This window comes from Lagenorhynchus albirostris, chromosome 2, assembly GCF_949774975.1.
Source record: "Lagenorhynchus albirostris chromosome 2, mLagAlb1.1, whole genome shotgun sequence".
NCBI classification, from domain to species: Eukaryota; Metazoa; Chordata; class Mammalia; order Artiodactyla; family Delphinidae; genus Lagenorhynchus; species Lagenorhynchus albirostris.
The window spans coordinates 65,790,498-65,815,241 of record NC_083096.1 but is presented as its reverse complement, the minus strand read 5'-3'; the positions used below and the strand labels follow the sequence as shown (position 1 = coordinate 65,815,241).

The 24,744-nt window shown below is 46.0% G+C and overlaps 1 protein-coding gene across 1 annotated transcript in view; it reads right to left on the bottom strand.

The window, feature by feature from the left end:
* LMX1A (LIM homeobox transcription factor 1 alpha) overlaps positions 1 to 22,207 on the bottom strand; it is a 150,405-nt gene extending 128,198 nt beyond the window's left edge. Inside the window, exons 1-3 of the mRNA XM_060142224.1 lie at positions 22,139 to 22,207; positions 21,549 to 21,646; positions 19,107 to 19,293 (exon numbers count right to left, since the gene is read on the bottom strand). Of these exons, the coding sequence (XP_059998207.1) occupies positions 19,107 to 19,293; positions 21,549 to 21,624 (263 nt within the window). The 5' untranslated portion in view covers positions 21,625 to 21,646; positions 22,139 to 22,207. The remainder of the gene's footprint in view (positions 1 to 19,106; positions 19,294 to 21,548; positions 21,647 to 22,138) is intronic.
* Between the last annotated feature and the right edge of the window lie 2,537 nt (positions 22,208 to 24,744).

The following is a 24,744-nucleotide window of genomic DNA, read 5'->3' as shown; positions in this document are numbered from 1 at the left end:
AATGAATTAGATTTAAATAGCCACATGTTGCTAGTGGCTACTGTACTGGGCAGAGCAGCTCTAGAACTAAAAAGTACACTATCTGAAATAAAAATTCACTGGATTGGCCTAACAGCAGATTGGAGATGACGAAGAAAGTGTTAATGAACTTAAATATAGGTAAGTAGAAGTTATCCAATCTGACAAACAGAAAGAAAAAAATAAAAAAGACTAACAACTATAGCAAAAAAGAACAGGGTAAAAGAGTAAATAGATGTATACAGCAGTTCCAAGATTCTCACATGTTATGTGTAGTGGTACAATATTAACTCTAAGGACATCGTGAATAGTTATGTATGCATGCTGCAATCCCGGGAGCAACCACCAAGAAAAAGTTAATAATCTAAGGAGGTATAATTAAAAAGCCAATAAGTCAATAAAAATGAAATTCTAAAAAAAATATTCCATTAACCAAAAGAAAGCACGAAAGGAGAAATGGAGAACAAAAAACAGAGTGCATAAATAGAAAGTAAATAATAATAATAATAGCAAAATGGTAGACTGAAATCCAACTATATCAATAATTACATTAAATGCTAGTGGGATAAACAGTTCAATCAAAAGAAAGAGATTATCAGAATGGATAAAAGAGCAAGACTCAGCTAAATGCTGTCCACAGGAGTGGTACTTTAAAAACAAAGATTAAAAATCAGGAAATCTGTTGGGAATCTTCTTTTCTTAACTATTATACTATCCACGACCTACGAAGTACCTTCCATCTCTAAAATCCAATGATTCCACATGCATAAGTATATATGCATATATACATAAGTTCATATATAATACATATAATTTTTTTTTACACTCAGGATACATAAAGGTCAAATCTATACATGCACCCAAACCCAGAAGAAATGATGGAAAGGACAATTTTCCAAGTTAACACAGCATCATTGCTGGTTTTGTTTCTCAATCGATGCTCACTGTGTCAGGTAATCAGATGGAATTTTTGCATTACTGTGTCCAGAAAAATCACTTCACTTATTCTTGGAGAGCAACTTAAACCTATCTGCTCAGCAACAGAACTGTCCCAGAACTGCTTGAATTTAAACCTTCACAGAAGAAATGGGCATGACCTTTCCACACAGCCTGATGATTAGAACAGGCAGCATCTCTAGGGCTTTGCCACACAGACAAAGCAGCTGTGACATGGCAAAGAGCACTGGACTTGCCATTAGAAAGCCTGAGCCTGCTTCCCATCTACACGGCTCAGAACCCATGTAACACTGGGACCATCATTTAGCCTCTTTGAGCCTCAATTTTCTCATCTCAAATGAGACTGTGGTGATGATCACATGATATAGTGCCTGTTTTCACAGACTCTCTAGGCTTTTCTCTCTTTTAGGCTCTCAAAGCCCAGTGTCACTAGTTTTGCATGGTAGATTCCAAGTAAATATTAGAAAGGTTGAGAGAAATCATATGGGATGTTTTAAATACAATACAAATTCAAAGATTTTGGACTCTCTCATAAAAGCTAAAACACACAGCATATGCATAAATTAATTAGTGCCATAGATACATTTGAAAATTGGCGTATACGCCCATTCACAAAATTACTATTAGCAAACTGATTAATTACGGTTTATTCTATGGCCTTGTTTAAAAAGGATGATCAATAAGTTGATAAGTCTTGTCATTACAGGTACCTTCTGAGAAACACTGAGCCTCTGTTAAATATCATACCAGACCTGGTAAGTTCACAGGACAGGTTTGTGAAATTCAAATGCATTATTTCCTCCTGACAGCTGTAATCAAGTCCGTAGAACTCAGTTCAACCTTCAGTCGCCAACAAATGATCATAATTGTTGGCAAGGAAGAGTAAACATAAGCCTACTTAACAAATTTGCTAATTATCTTTCAGTTTAGGATTAATGTAACAAATAAATACTGGATGCCTGCAGCTTAAGTTTATCAGTCAGTTCATATGAACCCACAAGGGTAAGTAGATTTTATCTGTTTTAAAGCTCCTGTTCTCAGACCAAGTACTTCTTGCTCTTGATTTTTCCTTCTGAAATCTGATGTGTGTCTATACTTCACAAGGCAATCTGTCTGCCTTTATATCTTTTTAAAATATTAGGTATATCCACTGAGAATTCTTAGAAAAGTAATGCTGAGGTTTAAAAGTAATGAAAGAAACAAACCACTGGTTTCAGAATAAAACTGCCCATATGGGCATAATCTACGATTGGCTGGCAGTGCTAAACATTAGTGAGTAAATTATTAGTATAATTAGCAGCCATCTAGTGAGGATCTTTACTAGATGCTGGATAGACATGCATAATTTTTAATCCCTATAACATAGGTAAAGAGATAGTTTCTGCCTTTTACCAATAAAGAGGAAGATTTCTCAGAGGTTAATTTGCCAAGTAACAGAGCTGGGATTTGAACCCTTGTCCGTGTGGGGAAGCAGGGGGTCTTTCTGCCGCCCGTTCTTAAGATGCTGCAATCTCCATGTGAGAATCTGCCTAAAACTTTCCTTTTCTTCCAGATTACTAACTCTTAACCATTTGGGGACCACAAGAAGATTCCAGGATCTGATGAAAATCTACGGACCCTCTCCCCCAGAAACAGACACACACAGACACACACAGACTCCCTCCCTCTCTCTCTCTCTCTCTCTCTCTCTCTCTCTCTCTCTCTTTCTCTCTCTCCTGGGAAAATAAGGCAAGGGACTCATGAATATCCTGATGCAAAACCTGGGTTTAAAAACCTCTATTCCAAATAGGGTTTCCAAACATCAACACTGCTGGGTTTTTCACTCACCTCCTTTACATTTCCCCCTCCTTTTTGGTTTCTATGTAAGTTTTTAAGGAATAAAATAACGGAGCTAAGAAATAGATGTGTTATCTTGTCCACACACAAGAAAAGTCTGGCCTCCCCAACTGTTGCCTCGCCCCTACTCTCCTCACATCTTGGCCATCTCAGTAAAGGTACTCAGCTCTGGTGGAATATCTTGGAATCATCCTCTTACCTTCACTTTTGTCCACCATGGGTCTAAGACAGCTTTACTGATGAATCAAATTACTCCAAGCGTTCCACAACGATCACTGGGTACCTATTACGTTCCAGGCATCAGACTAGTAAACAAAACTATGTTCCAGGCTCTCATCAGTGAACAAAATAAATACAGACACACCGCAGAGATATTGCAGGTTCAGTTCCAGACCACCACAATAAAGCGATTGGCACGACAGAGTGAGTCACACAAAGTTTTTGGCTTCCCAGTACATATACAAGTTACGTATACACTATACTGTAGTCTATTAAGTGTGCAATAGCATTATGTCTAAAACAATGTGCATACCTTAATTTAAAAATACTTTATTGCTAAAAAATCCTAACCATTATCTGAGCCTTCAGTGAGCCGTAATCTTTTTGCAATAGTAACATCAGAGATCACTGATCACAGATCACCATAACAAATCTAAAATTAGCGGAAAAGTTTGAAATATCGCGAGAATTACCAAAATGTGACACAGAGACACAAAGTGAGCAAATGCTGTTGGAAAAATGGCACGAACAGACTTGCTCGATGCAGGGTTGCCACAAACCAATTTGTAAAAAAACACAATCTCTGCGGAGCGCAATAAAGCAAAGTGTTTTATTAAATGAGGCATAACCTGTATCACTGTTCTCATGGGCTTAGAGTCTAATGGGGGGAACAATATATTGGCATAATAAAGAAATATATTACAGGGTAACCTAGAAGGTGATTAGCAGCTGGAAAAAGGAAATATATAGAAGTTATAGGAGAATGAAGAGTGTCAGGGTGGGTTGTAATATTAAATACCTGGATATCTGAGTAAACACATGAAGGAGTCAAACTTGGGGAGATCTGGGGGGAGACATATTTTATTTGTTTGTTTATTGGCTTTCCTCCCCTCTAGAAGGTAAGCTCCCTAAAGTCAGGAATTCTCTTATTGTTCACTGCTCTACCCCAAGTGCCTATAACAATGCCCACAGCAGGTGTTCAACAAATATTAGCTGAATAAGTAAAGTAAATGAAAGTTAAAATTTACTTTCAGGCTGACCAAAACTGAGGGATGGGCCACAATCCTAAATCTTACCCTGAATATATCAACCTCCTTAATTAAACGGTAAATTCAAAGCAAAGAGAAAAGAAACCGAGTCAAGTTGGGGTCACCTTTTAGAAGGGAAAACTGAAAACTGACCTTACATGAAAAATGATAATAATCTGAATTCCCACTTTTAAAAAGCCAAATAAGAAATGGGCTTTTAAAAAAGCCCCAGGATATCCGATATCCAATAGGGTTTTAAAATTAGAAATGACCCTTGAAATACAGGACTCCTAAATGCTGAACGATCCCTCAGTTAGGTTCTCAGTGAGGTACATGGAGACGCGCCATGGAAGACAGAAGCCACCAACCTGGGAAGTACCAGCCACTGTGCCACACCTTCCTCACCCCCAGCCGTACTCCCCATTACAGACCTGCATATGCAGATCACTCACTGTGTACTGATGCCCTTGGATTTTAAGCTTGGTTGTGGCCGATTAGCTCATTTACTTACCCCTTGGTGCTGGTAAGTCTGAAGACATGGGTTGGGTCTCCATGGAAACCAAGAGACAGTGACTCAGTTATCTGGCCACAAGTTACAACTCTGACCTTGCCCAGTGATCCCACTAATGTACATCCTCAGTTACACAAAGGGACAGAATATGGTCTGTGTGTGTTTGTGTTACTACCCGCAAAAAGAGCAACTCAAAGCACATGCTTCATGTTCAAGAAGGCTACAGGTGGCTGTTGAGGACTGACCGACCTCCTCAGGCACAATTACAACATCAAACCAAGGCCCTGGATACAAATCTCTCCATTAGCTTCTCCTAAAAACACTATTCACTTCCAAGAATAAGTGCTATCTGGACGAAAGCCACAAACAATTGGACGGCCACAGGCAGGACATATTCTCCCTCCATCTTGTCCCCAGAATTAGCTCAATCTGGTAAAAAGGCAGGAATATGAGCTCCCTGGATTCCATGGCATGTGACTTTATTGATGGTGGGTCTTACCACGTTACAGGTAATATGAGCTTCAGAACCTTCTTTCCTCTCTAATTAACCAGCAACGTCAGGGTAAAGCTGAAATCACCTCATCGTAACAGTTCAACCTCTGCAATACCGACATACATCATTAAAATTTTAAAGGAGTTCATTGGGGAACTCCCTTAATAATTGAGTTGGAGAAAAGGGGCCAGTGATGAAGAGCGTTTACCTGAGCTGATATTAACTAGGTTTGGCTACTAACGGCTTTCCAGCAATCCCACTGTGTCCATGTTGCCATTTAAAAGAGTACATTCCATTCAGCCCTTGCCCTTTCACTGTCAAGAGGGAAACTGAAAAATAATACATCATGAAGTATTGCAGTTTGTATTACAGTTCTCCACCCAATTCTCCCTTCCAGCACTACTGAGCTCGGTCTAAATGGAGCTCTTACAGCCAGGTGACAAGCAGAAAAATTCATCCCATGAATCGGTTGGGTGTCTATGATATCAAATAACATATCACTGAATGATATATTTTCCACTGAATTTACTGGCCACAGAGGCAGAGCCATTGGAAAATACTCAGCTTCCTTGATAGCACCAATTTTAGTTTAATTTCCTTCTAAGTTAGGTGGCCAGGCCCCTTATGACCCCGTCACCTTTCCTCTCCTAGGGTCACACAGATACGACAGCCCTAGACCTAAGGAAGGATTCCCACCCAACCATACACTGCTCTCCCGCTCCTTGTCAAAAACATTCCCATTCCCCCACTGTACACATCAGGCAGTTTGTGATCAGGCTCCAGACCTCAGAGAGCTCGAGGTAAAGGCGCTGAGGCTAATGGGAGAATCTCAAGGAGGTTAAATGATTTGCCCGGGCCCACCCAGATAAAGCGGAGGCAAAGGAATTACTGAAGCTCAAGGATTCTGAAAACCCACGGTTCTCCACTATAGGTCACTCTAGCCTCCAGTCTGGGAAAGTAAATATACGAACCAACCATATGAATAAGACTGTAAAACAGAGTGATAGTGGGTTAAGAGACCAAGCCACTGTGGTCTGGTCAATAAGGAGGATGGTGTCCCCATCCTGGACTCCCCTCTCTTGAATATTCTCCTGAGAATCACGGGAAGCAAAAGCCTATCAATGGACAGGTGTATGGATGGTCTAGTTGCCAAGCACAACTGACTAGTTCCTGGCCTGGGGAGACGTGAACACGTGTCCTGGGGAATCAGCCACATACTCTACACCTTGGACTATGCTGTAACCAAATAGAGATCTTCACGAACGAGGAGCAGAAACAGGAAGATGATAAGTAAGTTTTACACCCAGACAACTGGATCTGAAGAAGGACTCAAGCTTGAAGCCCCACTCTGCTGTCACCCCCCGGCCCATGGACCAGGGTGACCTCGAGAAAGAAGCTACGTGGGAAGCTACAGTAGCCACCTTACAAGAGATCCTGAGGAGAGATGGGAAACGGACCCACCTTCTGCTGGCCTCTGTTCAGTGATGAGCAGCTCTGGCTAATCCACAGAGAAATGCACAAAAGAACAAAGGGAATGAATGGTTAGGAAAGACCAAAGCAGGAGTTCAACATGCACCCTAGATGTATCCCCGACCCTCCCCAAGCTTCTCCTCTGTGAACTGGAGGCCCCTCTCTCTCCCAGATCCTCAGCCTCTTTCCTTTCCTGGCAAAACTCACCTTAGCCATCATAGAGCCTCAAAACCACCCCATCCTAAAACATCTTGCCTTTATTCTACCTCTAGCCCAGGTACTGTTTTCCCTCCCATCTTTCTTCCACTACCCATCTTCTCAAAAAAGTCGGCCATATCACTCCATTTCTTCTTTCTTTTATTGTAAAACCCATTAAGATGCTGTCCTGATCCCTCCAAGCTTCCGACAAAGCTATTCTTGATAAGGTTACCACTGACTAACTGCCAATTCCAAGAGCAAATAGGTGGCCCTACATTTTAAAATTCCCCACCTCTGCCCTGTCCTCCGGAAGCCCACTCACCCTGGCGTTTTCTCCTGCATCCGTGCCATTTCATCACAGCCTCTCCCAGGGCTCCCCAAAGCTACACCCTTGAGCCTCTTCTCACTCGGTGTAGGATCCCCGTGGGCACTTCTCATATTTATATGATAACATATCCTAAAGCTTCTTGTCCAGGATAGTTTCTAGGTCTTCTTTTACAACTGCCTCCTGGACATCTCCACCTGAATGGTTCACATTCCCATTCACGCTCCAAGAGCCAATTAACATATCACCTCTTCCATGAAGCCTTTTCAACAACCCCAAGTCATTCATTGATGCATTTATCCATTCAGCCATCATGTCTAATGCCTATTATCTGTCGAGAACCATGCAAGATGCTGGAGATACAGGAGTTAAAAAACAAAGCGAGGGGGCTTCCCTGGTGGCGCAGTGGTTGAGAGTCCGCCTGCCGATGCAGGGGACACGGGTTCTGTCCCGGTCCGGGAAGATCCCACATGCCGCGGAGCGGCTGGGCCCGTGAGCCATGGCCGCTGAGCCTGCGCGTCCGGAGCCTGTGCTCCGCAACGGGAGAGGCCACAGCAGTGAGAGGCCCGCGTACCGCAACAACAACAAAAAAAACCAGAAAGAGGAAGGTCCCTGTCCTCACTGAGCTTATGATCTTGTGACACAGACAGATAGTAAACCAACAAATAAATATGTACTTCAAATTATGATAAGCACTATAAAGATAATGAATAGCACATAGCAATAGGGAACCAAGGGATTTAGACAAGCTGGTACTCGGTCCCAGTGGCCATGCCTCTCTTAAAACAAGTTTACTCTTCTTTCAAGCCTCTGTTTAATTTATGTCTCTAAGCAATCTCTGCTAGACTGTTAATACATCAGTGCTTTGTTTTATTCATTTTTACATATCTGTCACATACAGGAATTTAATAAGTCTGATGATTAAAGGAATGCATGAGTAATTTAATTAATGAACCAACTGTTTATAAGATTCCATTTAGTTCTAAATTTGAGAAATGCACATACAACTAGGTAAAGTGCATTCCAATTGCTGGTGTATTACCTGAAATCTCTAGTTTCATTAAACGCCAGTTTACAGAGATTAAATTCAAATGTACATTTCATCTCTCTAAAATTGACTGGACCTACCTTTAAGAGAACCAAGTGTCGGCAGTGGTGAGAGAAATAATACAATACAGGAATACTTAATTTCCTCAAAACCCAAGATTCCATTATCCCTTTTTCGATACAGCCAGGCCAAGTAATAAACAAGAGGGAGCGAATAGTTTGGGAAATCAGCCTCACACGGGGGCACAGTGGGATCTTTCCTAGCTGAGGCTGAGGCTTGTTTGAAAATACAGCACAGTTCAGAAGAAAACTTGGAAAGGGGTTATCTGAGGAATGGATGGACAGCTGCTGGCTAGTCCCAGTGGAAGTATGCCTAGAAGGCTCCAGATCTGATAGTTAACAGTTCTGCTGCCAAATGTGCAGACAGGCTCCCAGAACAAAAGTCACCAATCGCAAACTCTGGGAGCTGGAGAGGAGGTAAACGGATGCTTGTCTCCCTTTGTGTCATTCTTCTGGTGTGGAAGAACAGCGATGCTGGCAGACAGTGGAGACCAATGCAGATGGGATGGGATAGGAGGGATGGGTAGGACAGCTTTGCACTTGCGGAGGAGTTTGATAAACAGTGATGAGTGTACACTAGCAGCTTTCACACACACACACACACACACACACACACACGCACACACACTCACTGACTCAGGCATTCCCCAAATCCAAAAAACTTCCTTTAAAACCACAGAATATATAAACAGCTGACCGTCGGAAGGCTGCCGGAAAGCTCAAGTATCTAGCAGGTGGGGACTTGTTTTCCAAGAGCTAGTTCAATAGGACAGACTGAGAATTGTGATCTCACTGGGGTGTGAACACCAGAATTCAAGGAGCAGATGGTGTGATTTAGTGGAAAGGCCATTGGACCAGGAGTCAGAGGCTTCGGATAGCATCCCAGCTTCTCTCTCAGCTACAAAATGCGAGGGGAAAAAAAAAAAAAAAAACACCTCTCCTTATCGAACTTTTTAAATTGTTGTAAGGTCCAATAAAGATAATATCTGTGAAGGCTCTCTGAAGATTCAAAAAGATACATTCTTTTTCAACACATCCTTTGATGGCATTTTCTATGAGTCAATCGTTGATCTGCATGCTTTAAAAATATTAACCCAAAATGATCCTATGAGGTTGGTTAGTACAATTTTTTTATTCTAGTTTTATTGAGATATAATTAACATATAGCACTGCATAAGTTTGAGGTGTACAACATAATGACTTGACTTACATACATCACGAAACAATTACCACAGTAAGTTTAATGAATATCCATCATTTCATATAGACACAAACTTTTTATAAATAGGAAAAAAATATTTTTCCTTGTGACGAGGATTCTTAGGATTACTCTCTTAATAATGTTCATATATGACATACAGCTCTGTTAATTATATTTATCATATTGTGCATTACATCCCTAGTACTTATTTATGTTATAAGTGGAAGTTTCTGAGGTTGGTACTATTCTTATCCCCATTTTAGAGAGAGGAAACAGGCACAGAGAAAGCATGACCTTCACCCAAGGTAACACAGCTAGTGAGCAGCAGAGCAAGGATTTGGTCCCAGACACTCTGGCTCCAGAGTTTATGCTCTTAACCACTAGACTGTGTTATTGTACACAGCTTCTAAGAATATGTATTCTTTTACTCATATTAAAAAACCAACAATAATAATACCCAAGCCTGTATAGTTCTCCACATTTTACCAAAAGGCTTTTCAAGTTCATTACCTTATTTAATCCTCACAATAACCCTATGAGGCTGTTATTATTCTATTCCTTTGTATAGATGAGGAAATTGTGGCTTGGATATCTCTTGACAGTAGAACATGTGTTTCATATTATTTTTCCAGTAATGCAGAGAGCTGTGGAGTGCCCAAACCATTCATATCCACCTGTCCAACCCCTTCCATCTATGGACGTCGACTTTTAAAATAGAAGAACCCAACCAATAACAGAACACAAAGAAAATAATTTGACTGAACACCCTTCCAGTTAAAAAGTATCTTTGGAAGAATATCACAGTACATCCCAATGTGAATTATTTCATAACATCCTCTCCATTTTGACAGCTAGCGGAGAGCAGGCTCTAGCCTGCACACAGCATAATTTGAAAATTAAAAGGTCATAAGATAGGTTCTGAGCATAAGACACGCAAGAAGGCAAGGCTGAGCTGAGATTCTGAAAATGGGGTTGGAGAACCCATGCCGTGGTTGAACTCAGGGCTTCCAGGTGCATAGAGCCCCAGGGGAAAGATAGTTGCAGAGACCAAGCAACACTCCCACCAAAGACACGCAGGGAAGGGTCTCCTGGGATGTTCTTCCCCTTTGGATTTCCAGTGTCTACTTCATGGTACCGCCCATGAGGCACTAGCATGGCATGGCTTATGTCTCTGAAGAGCTGAGCCCTTATCCCTGTGAAGACGGTATCCATCACTGCGCGTGGTACTGGGGAATACGTGCATGACAGGAATCCCTGCTACAATGTGAGGAGGGACAGGAGGAGAAGGGGGGAGGGGGAGCCAGCAGCAGGGGAGGAAACTCTCGATGGTTATGTTAAAAAGGATTTGTTCCACTGTCAAAACCAGAAAGCTCTCCCCAAGAGCCAGCTTTAAGGAAGGAAGCCTGAAATGACAGAGACCGGGGTGGGATGTATTAAGGAGGCCCTTTGGAAAAGAGGCTGCAATAAAAGAGAGAGCATCAGGCAAAAGGCAGGTGTAGCTGTAAAAATCCACCTCTGGACGATGATGACCAGCAATGCCTGGCAGCTGAACAGAAATTGGGCTCTAGTGTTTCTGTTGGGTCCTCGTCAAAAGGGATCCCAAAGCCATGCTGCCTCTCTAGGGCAAGGACAATCCTTTAAATCTCGCCCATCACTGGGTCTCCACGGCGACTGGGAGAGGGCTCAACGACTACCAAACTCCTGAACACTGTATGAGCCACACTTTGTCCACTCACCTGCCCATTCCCTTTTCCGGGCCCCACCCTGTCCCCAGTGACATCAACCCCTTCTCTACCCTGGAGCTGGGGGCCCCAGGCCAAGCCGGCGTCAGCTTCCACTCAGGTTTAGGCTGTTGAGTCCTCACACAAAGACATATTTGGACCCTCCTACAGAGAGAGAGGGGACTGTTTATGGGCCCAGAGGGAGCTGGCCCTAATCTGCTGCACACCAAATGATGACAACATGTTAAGAATGAAAATATGGTTTGGGGGGAGAGTCCCCAGGAGCCCAACATTTTGGTATTTAAAGGAACTTTAATGAGCTTAAGAGGCTAATCTGGAGTTCAGGAGGGGGTGTTTTGTTTTGTTTTGTTTTGAAAAATCCTTTTAAAAGTTCCTGAGGCTTGACAGGGAGCAGGCAAGAGAACTGTGAGTCAAGGAGTGGCTACCGTGTAACTGAAGGGGCCCCATGGAACTAGGAGAGGAGGCTGCTCCAGAGATCCCTTCTCACTGCAGCAGCAGACCCTGGTGCTCAAGAGATAAAGGATGGTTCTTTCCAGGTTGGAGAAGTGTGACACCCAAGGAAGCAGCAAAAAACGTTGAGAGTGAGTACACACTATCAGAGCGCTAGCCAGGCTTCTCACCAAACGACTCCTCGTCCCGGTTTACCGGTGACAACATCAGGCTCAGGCACTTCTCCGACCCACTGAAAAACATAACCCAGCATCCATGAAGGTGCCAGGCACACTCAGAAAGATGTCCAGGGGCCCCAGTTGGTCACCCAAAGAGTGTGGTCATGGGATCATGCAAACCTGAGTGTTTTAATGCCCCTCACCAGGTATTGTAGCTGAGCTCTGCTCCACAACTGGGTGGACCATTATGCTGTGTATCTAAAAGATGAATTTGTTTCCTCCAAGTGAGAAAAATTAAAAGAGGACCAACAGTCCATAAACTTGGCATGGGGGAGAAATGAGGCAGTTGATGAGATGGTGTTAAGTAATATCATGTGCTTGCAAGAGTCAAGTTAGTAGAATTCTACAGGACATAGGGGAATGAGGGGGAGGCAGAACGGGATGGGGCTAGATGCGAAGTCAGATATGGCATGTGGCCCATTCCTAGCACTGCTGGATGTCAAAGTTCTTTTTTAATATGAAGAGTTTAACTGGCCCATGAGACAAGGCAGTCCGATCCACAGTGGCCAGATACCTACCAGGGTTTGTCCATTATAGGGTAATGATGATAAAATACAAATCCATCAGGGTAGAAAGCCACTGGAGGCCTAGAGAGTCTGAAAAGCCAGACATATTTACTGTTATCCAAAAATAGGATCCCCCAACTGGAAGCTTGAAAGGCTAGAAGAGACCAAACTCTTTCATGTGACTTCAGCTAAGGACTAAGAGAAGCACAGTCCATTTTGTATTTTTAGTTGTTATGACATTATGGTGCAATAATGGGGGATCTGGCAAGGGTTCCATTAAATTCTAGTGAACCCGAGCACGGCAGCCAGGTGACAAGCTCTACAGATGATCTGGTTGCCTTGGTTCGCGACTGAAAAGTACAGCACGGAAGTAGGTTTTAAAAATCCTCTTTTAACTGCCCAGATGGGGCTATTTGCAATGGGACCAAGTCTACCAGAAATTGGTAGGAAACCAGTGTTGGGCCACAGTTTTATTCCTCTGATAATGTCTTCACTAATACTTCACTGTTTCTGCTGCATTCCAATTGCATCTGCTGTCTAATGCCAAAAGAAACTTAATCCCCAACCTAAGTCTCATTTTATTTATTTTCAGTAGTGTGAAAACAAACATGCAGCAAGATTATAGCGTTTACACCTCCTTTTTAGCTGATATAGCTCTAATCCTCCTGCTAATTAATGCCAGGGCCACAGCAATTTTATTAATTTCATCTTGGTTAAAAATATAGAGACAGATAATTGTGCTTGACTAAAATAACAATTTGACATTTGGAAGGTGTTTGCTTCATTTCAGCAAGACAGTTGGCTGGGTTTCATTTAATATACGACAAAGAGACACAAAGCTGCGGCTGACATTGGTCAATGATAACATAACTAATTCTAATTGTCATAAATTGACTAAACTGTCCCACATCGCACTAGTCAAGGAGACGAAGGAGAAAATGTACATCGTGAGGCGTACCAAGTTTTTCTGTGGGTTCCAGAAAACAGGCACAAAGGAGAAAAGGGCCTCTTTTCTCCAGAACCTTTTCTACATTTTGTTCCTAAAATTACCAACTTCCCCAAACTGAATCTGAAAAGGCTGCTGGCAACGCTGATCTACACATTGCTAAGAAACTTTCAGAAAAACATACAGGGCATTCATTCCTAGGGGGAAGCCTCAGGCATGCTGGAAACTGCACAGGGTTCTCCCACATAGGACCCTTTCTGCTTCTGTGCAGGGTGGGGTGAGGGGTGGCACTGCCCACCCCATACAGCCCCCAGTCCTCCATACCCCACCCTGCAAGTGGCTTACCAAGAACTCCCATCTGAAGATATGGGCATTTAAATTTCCATGTTAGAAAGGTATAAAAAAAAAATTGCAAAGCATTAAAGTAAAGCTAAGATTTCATAGTTAAGGCGGAAATTACTTTTAAACCTTTCTTTAGTGGATGTGATTGCACTTTTTCCCCCATAGTTCATTTCCCAGTATTGTACAACTATAGTTAACAATCAAATTAACGTGATTCCGTACGGGTTGAATCTTCGATCTTGATATAAAGCAACAATGACATTTTGTATATCAATTTAAGAAGCTTTAATAAATTCCCGGCAATATAATGAGTATTTTAAATCCTTGTCTATTTTCTCACTTCTGAACAGTAGGATCCAAATAATTTCTTTGACCATAAAAATTAATTAGCTGATAATTTAATGAATGGAACTGTTCTCATTAGAGAAACAGTACCTACTCATTAATTCCAAAACACCTTCCCAGAATTAAAAAACAACAATAAAGAGGGCTCTCAAAAATTAGTAACAGTATTTTAGCTCACACAAAAGTTATAAATAAGAAAAATGAAACTAAAAAGCAAGACAAACAATGAACTATCAGAAAAGCTCTTGTCACTGAAATCTGGACAGCAAAAGCAACTCCTTAGCCAGGTGGATGACAGAATCCCAGAACTCTACAATATGTAAAACTGGATCGGATAAATAACTTTTTTAATGTGCTCCATTTACGTGAAGGATCAACAGAATCCCACAAGTCTACTCTGAAAGGCAATGTTCATATCTAATCCCCAGAATACCATTAATATCTACTCCTGCTCTCTAATTTTATTTCAACATTTTAAGTCTGAGATTCAGAAAGTCCTACCTACGGACCAATACATATAAAAAGAGAAAACACCTCTGAACAAGGAGGGTTTCCAATCACCCTCTAAATAAAAAAAGAGATAAGTCAGCCTGCACAAACACAGCCACAGCCCATGGACCGTGCTTATCCCAAGCTAAGCCCCCCCTGCAATTTAATGCAGACATCAATTCATTACCTAGCTGTGTTTGATTTTTATATTCCTAACTTTTATTATGCCAGGAGTGAGGCCAACAAAAGATAGAGTAAAAATCTAACAACTGCCTCTGTAATTTCATCTGTGGGCTTCTTTCACGAGGAACTGATGCCCAATTTTGATCTCCAAGTAATGTCACAGTAATAAAACCAAACTAACCCTCCTCCCTACACATACAGGCTACACTACCTTGATAAAATGCAGCATTAGTTTATTACTGATCCTAAAAGAAATCATTACCTCAGCCATCCTCTCCTCGGGGCTGCCAATCACCAGGTCGAAAGAAAAATACAGAGAAAGCTCTAAGTGAGGGATATGTACTCTGCTTCACTGGAGTCCCTTCCTTCAGAATAACTGGTCTGCTCCAAAAGAAAGGGGAGAAAACATGGACTGGCCCTCTGAGAGAAGGTTTCCCAAGGCCTGCCCTTTGCTGACATGTGGGGAGTTATGATGTTATAAGAGCAGCCCTGATGACAGCAGTACTATCCCACACTGCTCCTAGGATGTCCAGAACAATCTAAGGGGTAATGATAAACTTCATATGTGAGGCGAGAGGGCCCCGCCTGACACACAGAGCCGCCAGGCACATGAAAGAAACAATATAAACTTGATTTAAATGTGGGATCCCTTCCAGAAGGCTTAATTATCTATTGTATTACCACATTCCTGTTATTCAGCAGCCTCTTCTTTCTCCAACGTAAGTCCAACTACAGTATTTGTTTGGAACAAATTCAGGGAAAACTCCAAACTAACCAGATCCTAGAGGACTCAGTTAAATAGGGAACAAGAGTTATGTAAGTAGAAGTTCCCCAGGCTGGAAAATACTTCGGCTGTCTGCTAACTTTCGGGAACACTGAAGACAGCTGAGTCCAACGTTTAAACACCCACACCTATAGCATCCTGATGTTTTATGTGACATGATGCCCCTTCATCAATTCTGTGCGTGTACCATCCCACCGAACTAGTTATTTTTCTTTGACAGCCCATCACGAACAATAAAGGTCACCTCCAGTTCTTAATTTCTGGACGTTCATAAATCAGTTTTCCGCACTCCAGCCTTAAATGCCTATTTGTTTTGGATGCTGAGGAGATAAATTATTCCTAAGAGTGTCACAGTGTATGAGACAAATATTTAACAAAATACCCTGAAGTCTTCAAATGAACGGCTGTACGCCTAAGATGCCACTGTCAATTCAATTCTTTAAAATTAGACAGATATGGTGTTTGACATCAAGAAGGTGTAACAACTAGTTGACAGAGTAGAATTTTCACTTTTTAACCGGGTGCCTGACACCATGAATAGGCAGCTAATAATTCAAATGCAACAGTGCTCAATGGCCAGAAATGCACATACAAATGGCTAACATAAACAGGATAAGTCCACTTGGTTAATATTATGTTTATGAACTTCACTGAAGACTGTGCATTAGCTATATGTTCTTTTATTTTGATGTGTAAAAACAGCATTTGAGCTCCATGAATTTTGGAGACAAGGGCACTGCCTGAATATTCATTTTCGATGAACTGTTCCATCATTTACCACCACCATTGTCCGATCACTTTAACTTCCATCTTAATTTCCTTTCCACTTGCCTTGGCTGGGTCTCAAATTTTTAAAAAGATCCGAAGAAAGAAAGCAAAAATTATGTTTACAAATGTATTTGTTAAAGAGGAAATGTGCTCTCTGTGACTGTTTCATGACTATTATCTAAAATTGAATTGCATCCTCCTGGAGGCTAAATTTCTGGTCATTCCAGACAGCTTCTATTCAATACTTAGTCCTGCAGTCTCAGTAGAGGTTTTCAAGAAATATTCAATAGTTAGGATAATATAGATGGAGAAAGTGCTAGGCTATAATATAAGCCTCTTGAAGGCAGGCTCCAAGACTTTTTCTCAGTATCCTCCTATCCCCTAGCCTAGTGCCTTGCCCGTAGGAGCTCAAAGAGCTTGTTGAATAAAGGAATTTGTCTTGAGCCTAATTTTAAAACAAACAAACAAACAAACCACGCTTTCTTCTCTTATAGCAACTACCACGCAGATGAATGCCATTAAGATTATTAAATATATTACAGCCCTGCTTGGTTAAAGAAGAACGGGATTGGGATGGGGGACAGAGGAGAGAAAAACGGAATAAAATTAATCAGAAAAAAACAGTGGAGGCTCTGGGCACAGACAAGTGCTGACAGTGAACTAAAGAGACAAGCAACTCCATTTTGGCCATCTGTGTTTCCAAAATATATGTTAAAATCAAAATTAAAAACCCTCACTGTAGCATCAACACCTCTCCAAACAATGTAGCTCACACTACTCTGTAAAATCTGCTTGGTTCTGGCCAACAGCTGGCAAGTTGATCCCTGCAATTTTCCCTTTGCAGAAATAGCTTTGTGCGGGGAGAACTGACCCTAGTGGGCTAATAAGCCCAAACCGCTCCAAACCTGGGAGGCTGAAATGGAGGGGACATTGTTGTGTTAAGTACTTTACAACAACTGTTTCTTCTCCTCTTGACACAGCCTGACTTCCTTAAAGAAGATTTGACTGGCCAGACAGCTGTGTTGACCCTTAAGCCTTCTTTGATTCGTGATTTTTTTTTTCACAAACAATAGAAATTCACCACCCAAATCCTTTCCTAAGCTCCCATACTTTTGAATTTGCCAGTGTTGTGCCTGGAGGATGTGGACATTTCAGTCATCTATAAGCACAAAGATAAAGACGGGGACTACACAATCCCAAAACCTTCAGACGAAAAGCAACAGGGGAAAGAAAGAAAGAAAAAAAGAGCAATCAACCAGAAGCTTTATCCAAAGGTGGTACTTGAAGTTGTGTGCACAAACTCTGCTGAATTACCTAAAAACGGCACTTTTCGCTCAGACACTAGAGCACTGAACAATCAAGAACAGATACAACCACATCTTCTTTTTTCAAAAATTGAAACCGTAATCACCACTTTGGGTAATGGCGATGCATTTTCACTTCTTCATATATTTCTGTATTGCCCAACGCATCCAAAATCAAACACCTATTTTTTTGTGTGCTGAAAAGTGTAAAATGATCTTTTCAAAACAAAACAAAATGCCCAGTACTCTATCCACATGGGGGTAAAATTCAAGCTTGCTATAGCAAGGGAGTTTGAGCAGCAGAAAGAATTTTTGTGTGTGTGGTCACTGGATCTGATTGCTTTGTCAGTCTGTAGTAAACCTCAGAGCCCAGGCAAATCAGACAAGAAGATATTTCTGTTCTCTCCCAGAGCTTTCTGTTATATTGAGACTTCTCCTGGACACCTCCTTTCATGGTGTGTTTTTAATAACATGATAGGAACTGCTTTTCAGGAACACTAACCCTCCCTCGATTATCCTCATATAGTGCTGTCCCTTTCATTCACCAGTGACAAATGCAGAATTCTCCTGCCCATGCCCCGAGGGCACTCCGTCACTTATCCAGTCCTCGGGTACAAAAACAGAGGCCTCCGTTTCAGCCACTTTTCTTTGCTTCAATACCCCGCACAGCTCAGTGAAGTCAGTGTCCCTGTTGCTGAACTCTTTTGACCAGGAAAGGCAGTCCCCCCACCCCCACCCCAGCCTACCCCCCAGCTCAGCTCTACTAAGCAACTCCGGGCCTGCCTGGCCGGAACCAGGAAGTCCTTCAAACTCCCACTCCCCAGCCTCGTCCAGGCTTTAGACATTATGGAGATCTAGAATCGAAAAAATCCACTTTCTTAAATACCTGTCTCCTAGGTCTCCTCAAAACACACCAGAACGTTCGCGTCGACGGGAGGGAACTGAACCTGCGGCGGCGTGGCAGAAACGCATGCCCACATGGGAATTAGGGAGGAGGCGGAGGATGGAGGACCTGGCCTAACTGCTCCTATGGCCCGAGGGTTTTGCAGACAACGGGGAAGGGGCTGGGGAGAATACAGTGAGAGAAAAAGCAAAAGGGGTGTGCGCTACCGCGGAGCTCAGAGGGGCAGCAGCGGTGTTTCCGAGCCCAATCTGTCGGGGACCCCAGTGGACAAAGCCAAGCGAGGTAGGAGCACAGGGGACCCAAGCTATGGAATCAGGACCACCTCAGCTCTGCGCATAAGCGCGTGGGTGGCGCAGACAGGTGGGTAAGGTAGAGGGGGAGCCGGCGAGCAGAGGTGGGCCACTGGCCGCCCCCAAGGGCACCCCCGTGAAGCAGGGAGGGGAGAAACAACGTTGATGGGGTGGGAGTACCCACAAAGGAGTGTCCTCGGGGAATGGCCAGGTCGGGAAAACTGGGCGAGCAGACCACAACGGGAGCCATCCCTTGGGCTTCTTCGGGGCCTGGGCCGTGGCTGCGTGCACCCGCGCAGTCCCTCTGCCGCCCTGGGGAGCGTGGAGGATGCGGGTAAATGGGCACCTGCGTATCTGGGCTCTTGGGCACATCTTGCTCCTTCCAGAAGCATATGAGGGGGTGAAGAAGGAGAAAGTCTCCCTCGCCCGCTGATCCAGTGTGTGGGACGCGCTCCGAGGCGCGGGCACTTACTTCTCGTAGTCATACTTGCAGTAGAGCTTCTTGTCCCGGTAGAAGCAGGTGGTCTCCAGGGGCTCTTTGCAGGAGGTACACTGCACGCACTGCTCATGCCAGAAGCTGTCGTTGAGCCGCAGCAGAAACCTGTCCGAGATGACCCGTTGACAGCCCTCGCAGACAGACTTGGGGCTCACCGCTCTGCCTACAGCAGCAACAGACGTCCGCCCGTGAGCCGAGCCGGCCCAGCATCCCGGCCAAACCCGGCCCGGACCAGCTACGGATCACTCCACACCCACGGATTTACCCCCGCGTCCTCCCACCCTAGGAAGCCCCCCGCAAAACATCCAAGCTTAGATTTGGAAAGCAGAGCAAAATCAAACAAAATGGCATTTCTAATAAACAGGGACTATGTGGGAAGGTTTCAGTTCTACCAGGGGAGGGGGCAGAAATCAATAATAAGTGGCCTTTAATTATCAAACCTACCCTGGTATGCGCGCAAACGTGCGCACATCCTGTAAAATCGGCCTGCAAATAAATTTGTGCTCCCAGGTTTATCACGTAATCACTAAATCACTCACTATGCTTGTCTCTATTGTCTATTATTAAAACTGTGAGTGTGTAAAAAGGATTTTCTACTTTGTTGTTTGGTTTTGTCTTTTGCTAAAACGCAATTCTGCTCTATTTTTTGAAGGAAAACTTTACATTTTCTTTGCTTCCTAAAAAGTCCTGTGCGTGCAGAAAAATACCGTTCTCGCCCTAAGCAAACTAAGTATTGTTCAAACCAATGAACCCCAAACTGCTGGCTGGAGCGCAAATTACAGATGGGTTTTTTTCATAATTAAGAAGCATCAAAATGGAGGGAAGAAAGAAAAAAAAAAAAAAACAGGGAAGAAGCAGGATTCGGAGACGCCGCGGAGTGTCCGGCCAGGATTCCGGGAATCAGGCGAGCTCAGCAGCCACGCGTGAGGGCGAAAACGCACCCAAAGCGACTCAGCGCGAAAGGGACTCCTCTCTGTCCCAACCCTTGCACTTGTGTCACTTTTGTCCCTTTAGTTTGCGGGTGCGGGGGGGCGGCTTCTTTTTTTTTTTTTGAGGGTAGTGGGATGCTCAGCCACCTTTGTCGCTATGTCGGCACGTTTCACAGCTATTTAAAGAAGGCCTATTCCCCCGGGTAACAATACCTTTGCGCGTGGTGTCCCAAAGGGCCTGACCCTTCCCAGTTTCCCTGCTACTCGGTCGCCTTCCCCTCAGGAGACGCAGCCACCGGCTCAGGAGTGGGGCCGGTCCCCTTGGCGCTCAGGCAGGGAGGTCTAGAAGTAGCGAGATCTTTAAAATATTCCCTATTCTTTCTGCCCTGTCTCGGCGTCTAGGGCCACAAGCCGGGCGCAGAGAGCGGACGTGGGCCGGGCAGGGAGTACCGGGCAAGCCGCGACGCCCGCTGAACGCAAGAAGTTCGAGCGCGCCCTGCGCCAGGTCTGGGCCAGCTCTGACGCCCTGGATCTTCCGAGGCTGTATGGAGTCGGTAAGTTTCCGAAAGGGCGGTTGAAAAAGGGGAACGCGGTGCACGCGATTTCGTTTCATCTGGGGAGTTGAGGGGGGGATTCCTCCCTCAGTCTGGTTTCTCTAGCCGAACAGCCTCATCCTCCGCCTCCACCCCGCTCTAGCGGTTCCGAGTTAGGGAAAGAGGCAAGAGGTTTAACTGACAAAACGAAAACCCCTCCCGCTAAAAAATTTTAAAACACCCATTCACCAAACTTGAAAAGCATCGAGGGCGGGGTGCGGGGTGGAGGGTGGGAATCCCTGGCCTCAGCTCGGTTAGACCCGCGTGTGGGTCGAGGCCCTGGGTTCGCCGCTCCTCCGTGGTCGCTGCGAAGAGATTGGGGAGACCCGGGAGGGAGGGCGACACGCCGGACCCGAGATCCGGCTCCAGTTAATTAAAGCCGAGGCAAAGGCCCTGCCGCGCGGGCTAATCCCCGCGCTGCGCTGCCCACCGGCCCGGAAAAGCCTCTCCGCGGTGCTTGAGGCTGAGATTGGGGCTGGAGTTGGTGGAGGCGAGATGCCGCCTCGAACTTGGGTGCTCCGTGACTGGGGTTTGTGTGCTCGTCCTTAAGCCTCAGAGAAGACGGCGGCATTTACGAGACGTCGATCAGCTCTGTGATTAAAAATCCAGTCCTGGGTATTTTTAATCATTTGCCATTCAAACGCCTGCAAGCAATCTCGCCCGCCCCTCGCGGCTCTGGGGAGTTCGGTGCCCGATGCGTGAGGCCTGGGGTGGCTTGTCGGTTAAGGGTAGGAAGGACCCACAGAGGCTGACGGCTAGACAGGGAGTGGGCTCAACTGAGTGCATGAAGCGGGCCGCTAGCTCCCCTATTGCCGACCGGGTCCAAGCAAGCTGGGCTCCAGAGCTGGGGCCTGGCGGAAAGACGGTGCGCCCAGGCGCATGGCCTGAGTACTCACCCAGCAGCGAGGAGAAGGAGGCCGACGTCTCAATGGCGCTTTGGAAGTTCTCCTCCATCTTCAGGCCGTCCAGCATGTTCGGGCCGGGCCGGGAGGACCTGTAGAGGAGAGGAGACGACGCTTTAGGCGTCTGTGCCCTCTGGGACGCGGCGCCCGTAGCCGCCGCACTCTTGGGAAAAGACGGAGGGAGTGTCCAGGGTGACCAGAATGAGCTGGGAGGGTAGAGTCCAGCCAAGAGAAATGTGGGGTGGGAGGAGAGAAACGAGTCACAGCGAACTGCTCTGACTGATCTGATTTCACTCGAAGTCAACGCGTTAAGTACTTAGGCCTCCGCCCCCCAACTGCGTTTCTCCTTCCCCTGCCCCCCAACCCCCTCCACCCGGTCCCCAGCCCAGGTTTCCCATCCCGAGTCCGACTCCGCCCCAACCTATACTAGTGGGGGCCCTAGGGACGCCTCTGCGGGAACCCAACTACTGGGGTAAGATGGAGATTTAAAAGAGTGGGTGTTTTCCCTCGCGGGGCCCGGCCCAGGCACGCGGAACTACGAGGTCTATAGCCCGCGCCCAGACCGGCCGCGTTGCGTCCCTCACCTGCCCCGACCGAGGAGGGGCAGAGTAAGCGACCCGGAGAGCGTCCCGCCAGCTCCCGGACTCAGGGCACTGGCATCTGCTGGGGGCGCGCAGGAGCGGGCGTGCTGGGCGCGCGGGGAGGTCCTCCCGCCGGTCGGCCGGTGCCGGGAATGTCTGCAGGAGCAAAGAAGTCGCCTCGGGGAGGAGCCGCGGCTGGCCCTGCTCACTCTTGGATGCATTTCAAATCAACTTTCAGAAACACGCCCGCCCGAGCTGGAGCCTAGGAACAGGCAGCCTTCCTTACCTGATGGGTGAGCTCGCTCCCGGTGGCAGGAGCCGAATGAAGTTGCCGAGCGCCGCGGGAAGCTTCGGCCGGGGGAGGCGTAGGCCCTCGAGGCTGCAGCCAGAGCGGCCGCCCCCGGCTCCGGCGCGCCCGGGAGGGAGCCGGAGCGAGCGCCGGCCCCTGGCTCCGCTCCTCGGCGCGCCCGGGCCGGGCCGGGACGTGGCCGCGGGCGGCCGGCCTTCTCGGGACGTCCTGCCCGCCCGCGTCGCTCCTCGGGAGGAGGGGAGGGCCCGATGCTTCTCCCAGGCTAGAGGGAAGGCGGAGGCCCACGGTCCTGGGTGCGAGTCGGGCCCTGCTTGGCTGGGGCGGATCCGGTCGCTTCTGACAGGGGCCGCGGCGCTGCGTGCGCGGCGGAGGGAAGGGGGTGGGGTGCGCAGGGAGGGGGCTGGGAGCGCGTCCCGTGGAGGGCCCGTGGTGCTCGCTTCCCAGCCTGGCTGAGCAGCCCAACCTCGCGGCCACCGCCGGGTGCGCCCCTCGGCCGCTGCAACCTCCCGGGCACGCAAAGTTTCCTCCCCTCCACGTGTAATCGCTACCTCCGGGAGCGCTGGCCCCAGTGCCGCCCGCGGCCCCGAGCCCCCGCTGCGCCTTCGCAGAGATCTCCACGCCACCTGGACCGCGGCGCCGGCACGCTGGTTCCCTGGCCGCTCTCCAACCACTGCGAGTGATAAAAGCACCGCAAACCTCACCCGGGCAGCCGGAAAGGCCAAGAAGCTATTTGCCGCGCGTGGCTGCGGGACCCTGCAGCTCCGAGCTACTCAAACCCCTTCTTGGTCACCCAGGGCTCCCGCAAGTTCCCAACTTCCGTTGGCCTCAAAACCCCGTTCACCGTTTCAGTTTGAAAGCCGTTCGAACACAGATGCAGATGCCGAGGATCCAAGGCCAGAGCTTGAATCAGGCTCCCGGTAGCGACTAGGTGGGATCTGACCCCCAGGAGGTGAGCTCGGAATAACACTGCGCTGGAAGTCAGCTAAGGAGACATTCTAAGGGGAGCAAAGTATCTGGGGGGGGAATGTTAACTCACTACACCTCCTAACCCTAGCGTCCAGTGATAGAGCATTAGCCCCTGCAGGAGCAGAAACTGGGTCTCCTGTGTATCCCAGGAGGTTACGACTGTCCTGGGCTTCAAGTGGAGGCTCAATAAAAAAAATCATGACACTGGCTAACGTTTATGGAACATTTATTTTGTTCCAGGCTTGGTTACATAGTTAACCCATTTAATCTTTACAGCAACCCTATGAAGTGGAGACATTATCCCAATATTACAGGTGAGGCAAACAGAGCACAGAGGGCACCTGAATACTACGGGGAGTTTCAGTTCTCTGGGGTTCTCTGGGGGCCCCTCAGTTTCTGAACCGAACAGAAGTGAATTGGAATTCCCACGCACTTTGGCAAGGTGAACCTGAGCAGAGGACATGCCACAGAGCAAGCGTTTTCTATTACCTGCTCCAAGGACAGGACCACTTGCTTATTTTTAAAGAAAAAGTACTGGCAGCACTTGCTGCAATGTGCTTAGGGGCAGTGACCCCATTTTCAGTACTTTATGCCAGCAAGCACAAGCCAAACACTGAATATCACTTCAGAGAAACAAGGGAAAAGGGCAAAGAGTTTAATGCTTTACATCTGAACGCTGCTTTATACTGTTCAGGCTACTTTCACATACATGGTTTTGCTTGATCTTTACAATAAACCCGTGAGGTAGGCAGAACAAATAGCTTTATCCATTGTTTCAGATGATTTTGGGGGGCTTAGCAGGGCTGGGAGATTTCTCTGATGTTGACCAGATGGCTAGTGGCATGTCCCCTGACACCTGTCCTTTGTCCTTTCTGCCACCCCAGATAGAGCAGGGTGTGAAGAAAATGTATATGAATGACAAGTATTCTTAGGAGAATACATAAAATAGAAGTTAGGCAAGAAAAAAAGAGTTAGGCAAATACAATCATAAAGAATATTTTTAAATGTCCAGCAGAGTTTTGGTTTCACTGAAGGTCTTGAATTTATGAAATATGTTAACTAGTAGTGAGAATGTTTCTTTTAGAGAATATCCTGAAAGTGGGTAGATTCTCATTGGATCTGGGACCCAACTTTTTCCAGTGGTCCTTGCATCTGGAAGGCAGCCTGACTAGTGTAGATTACACAAGGGTTTGGTAGGAATGTCTTTCCCCAGCTGGCCCTTGGGCACCTCCAGGACAGAGTTGTATCTCATGATACATTATAAGTCGTAGGGTCCTCGGTGCAGAGCTAGGCACATATATGTGATCAACAAGTACCCTTTACTTAACTGATG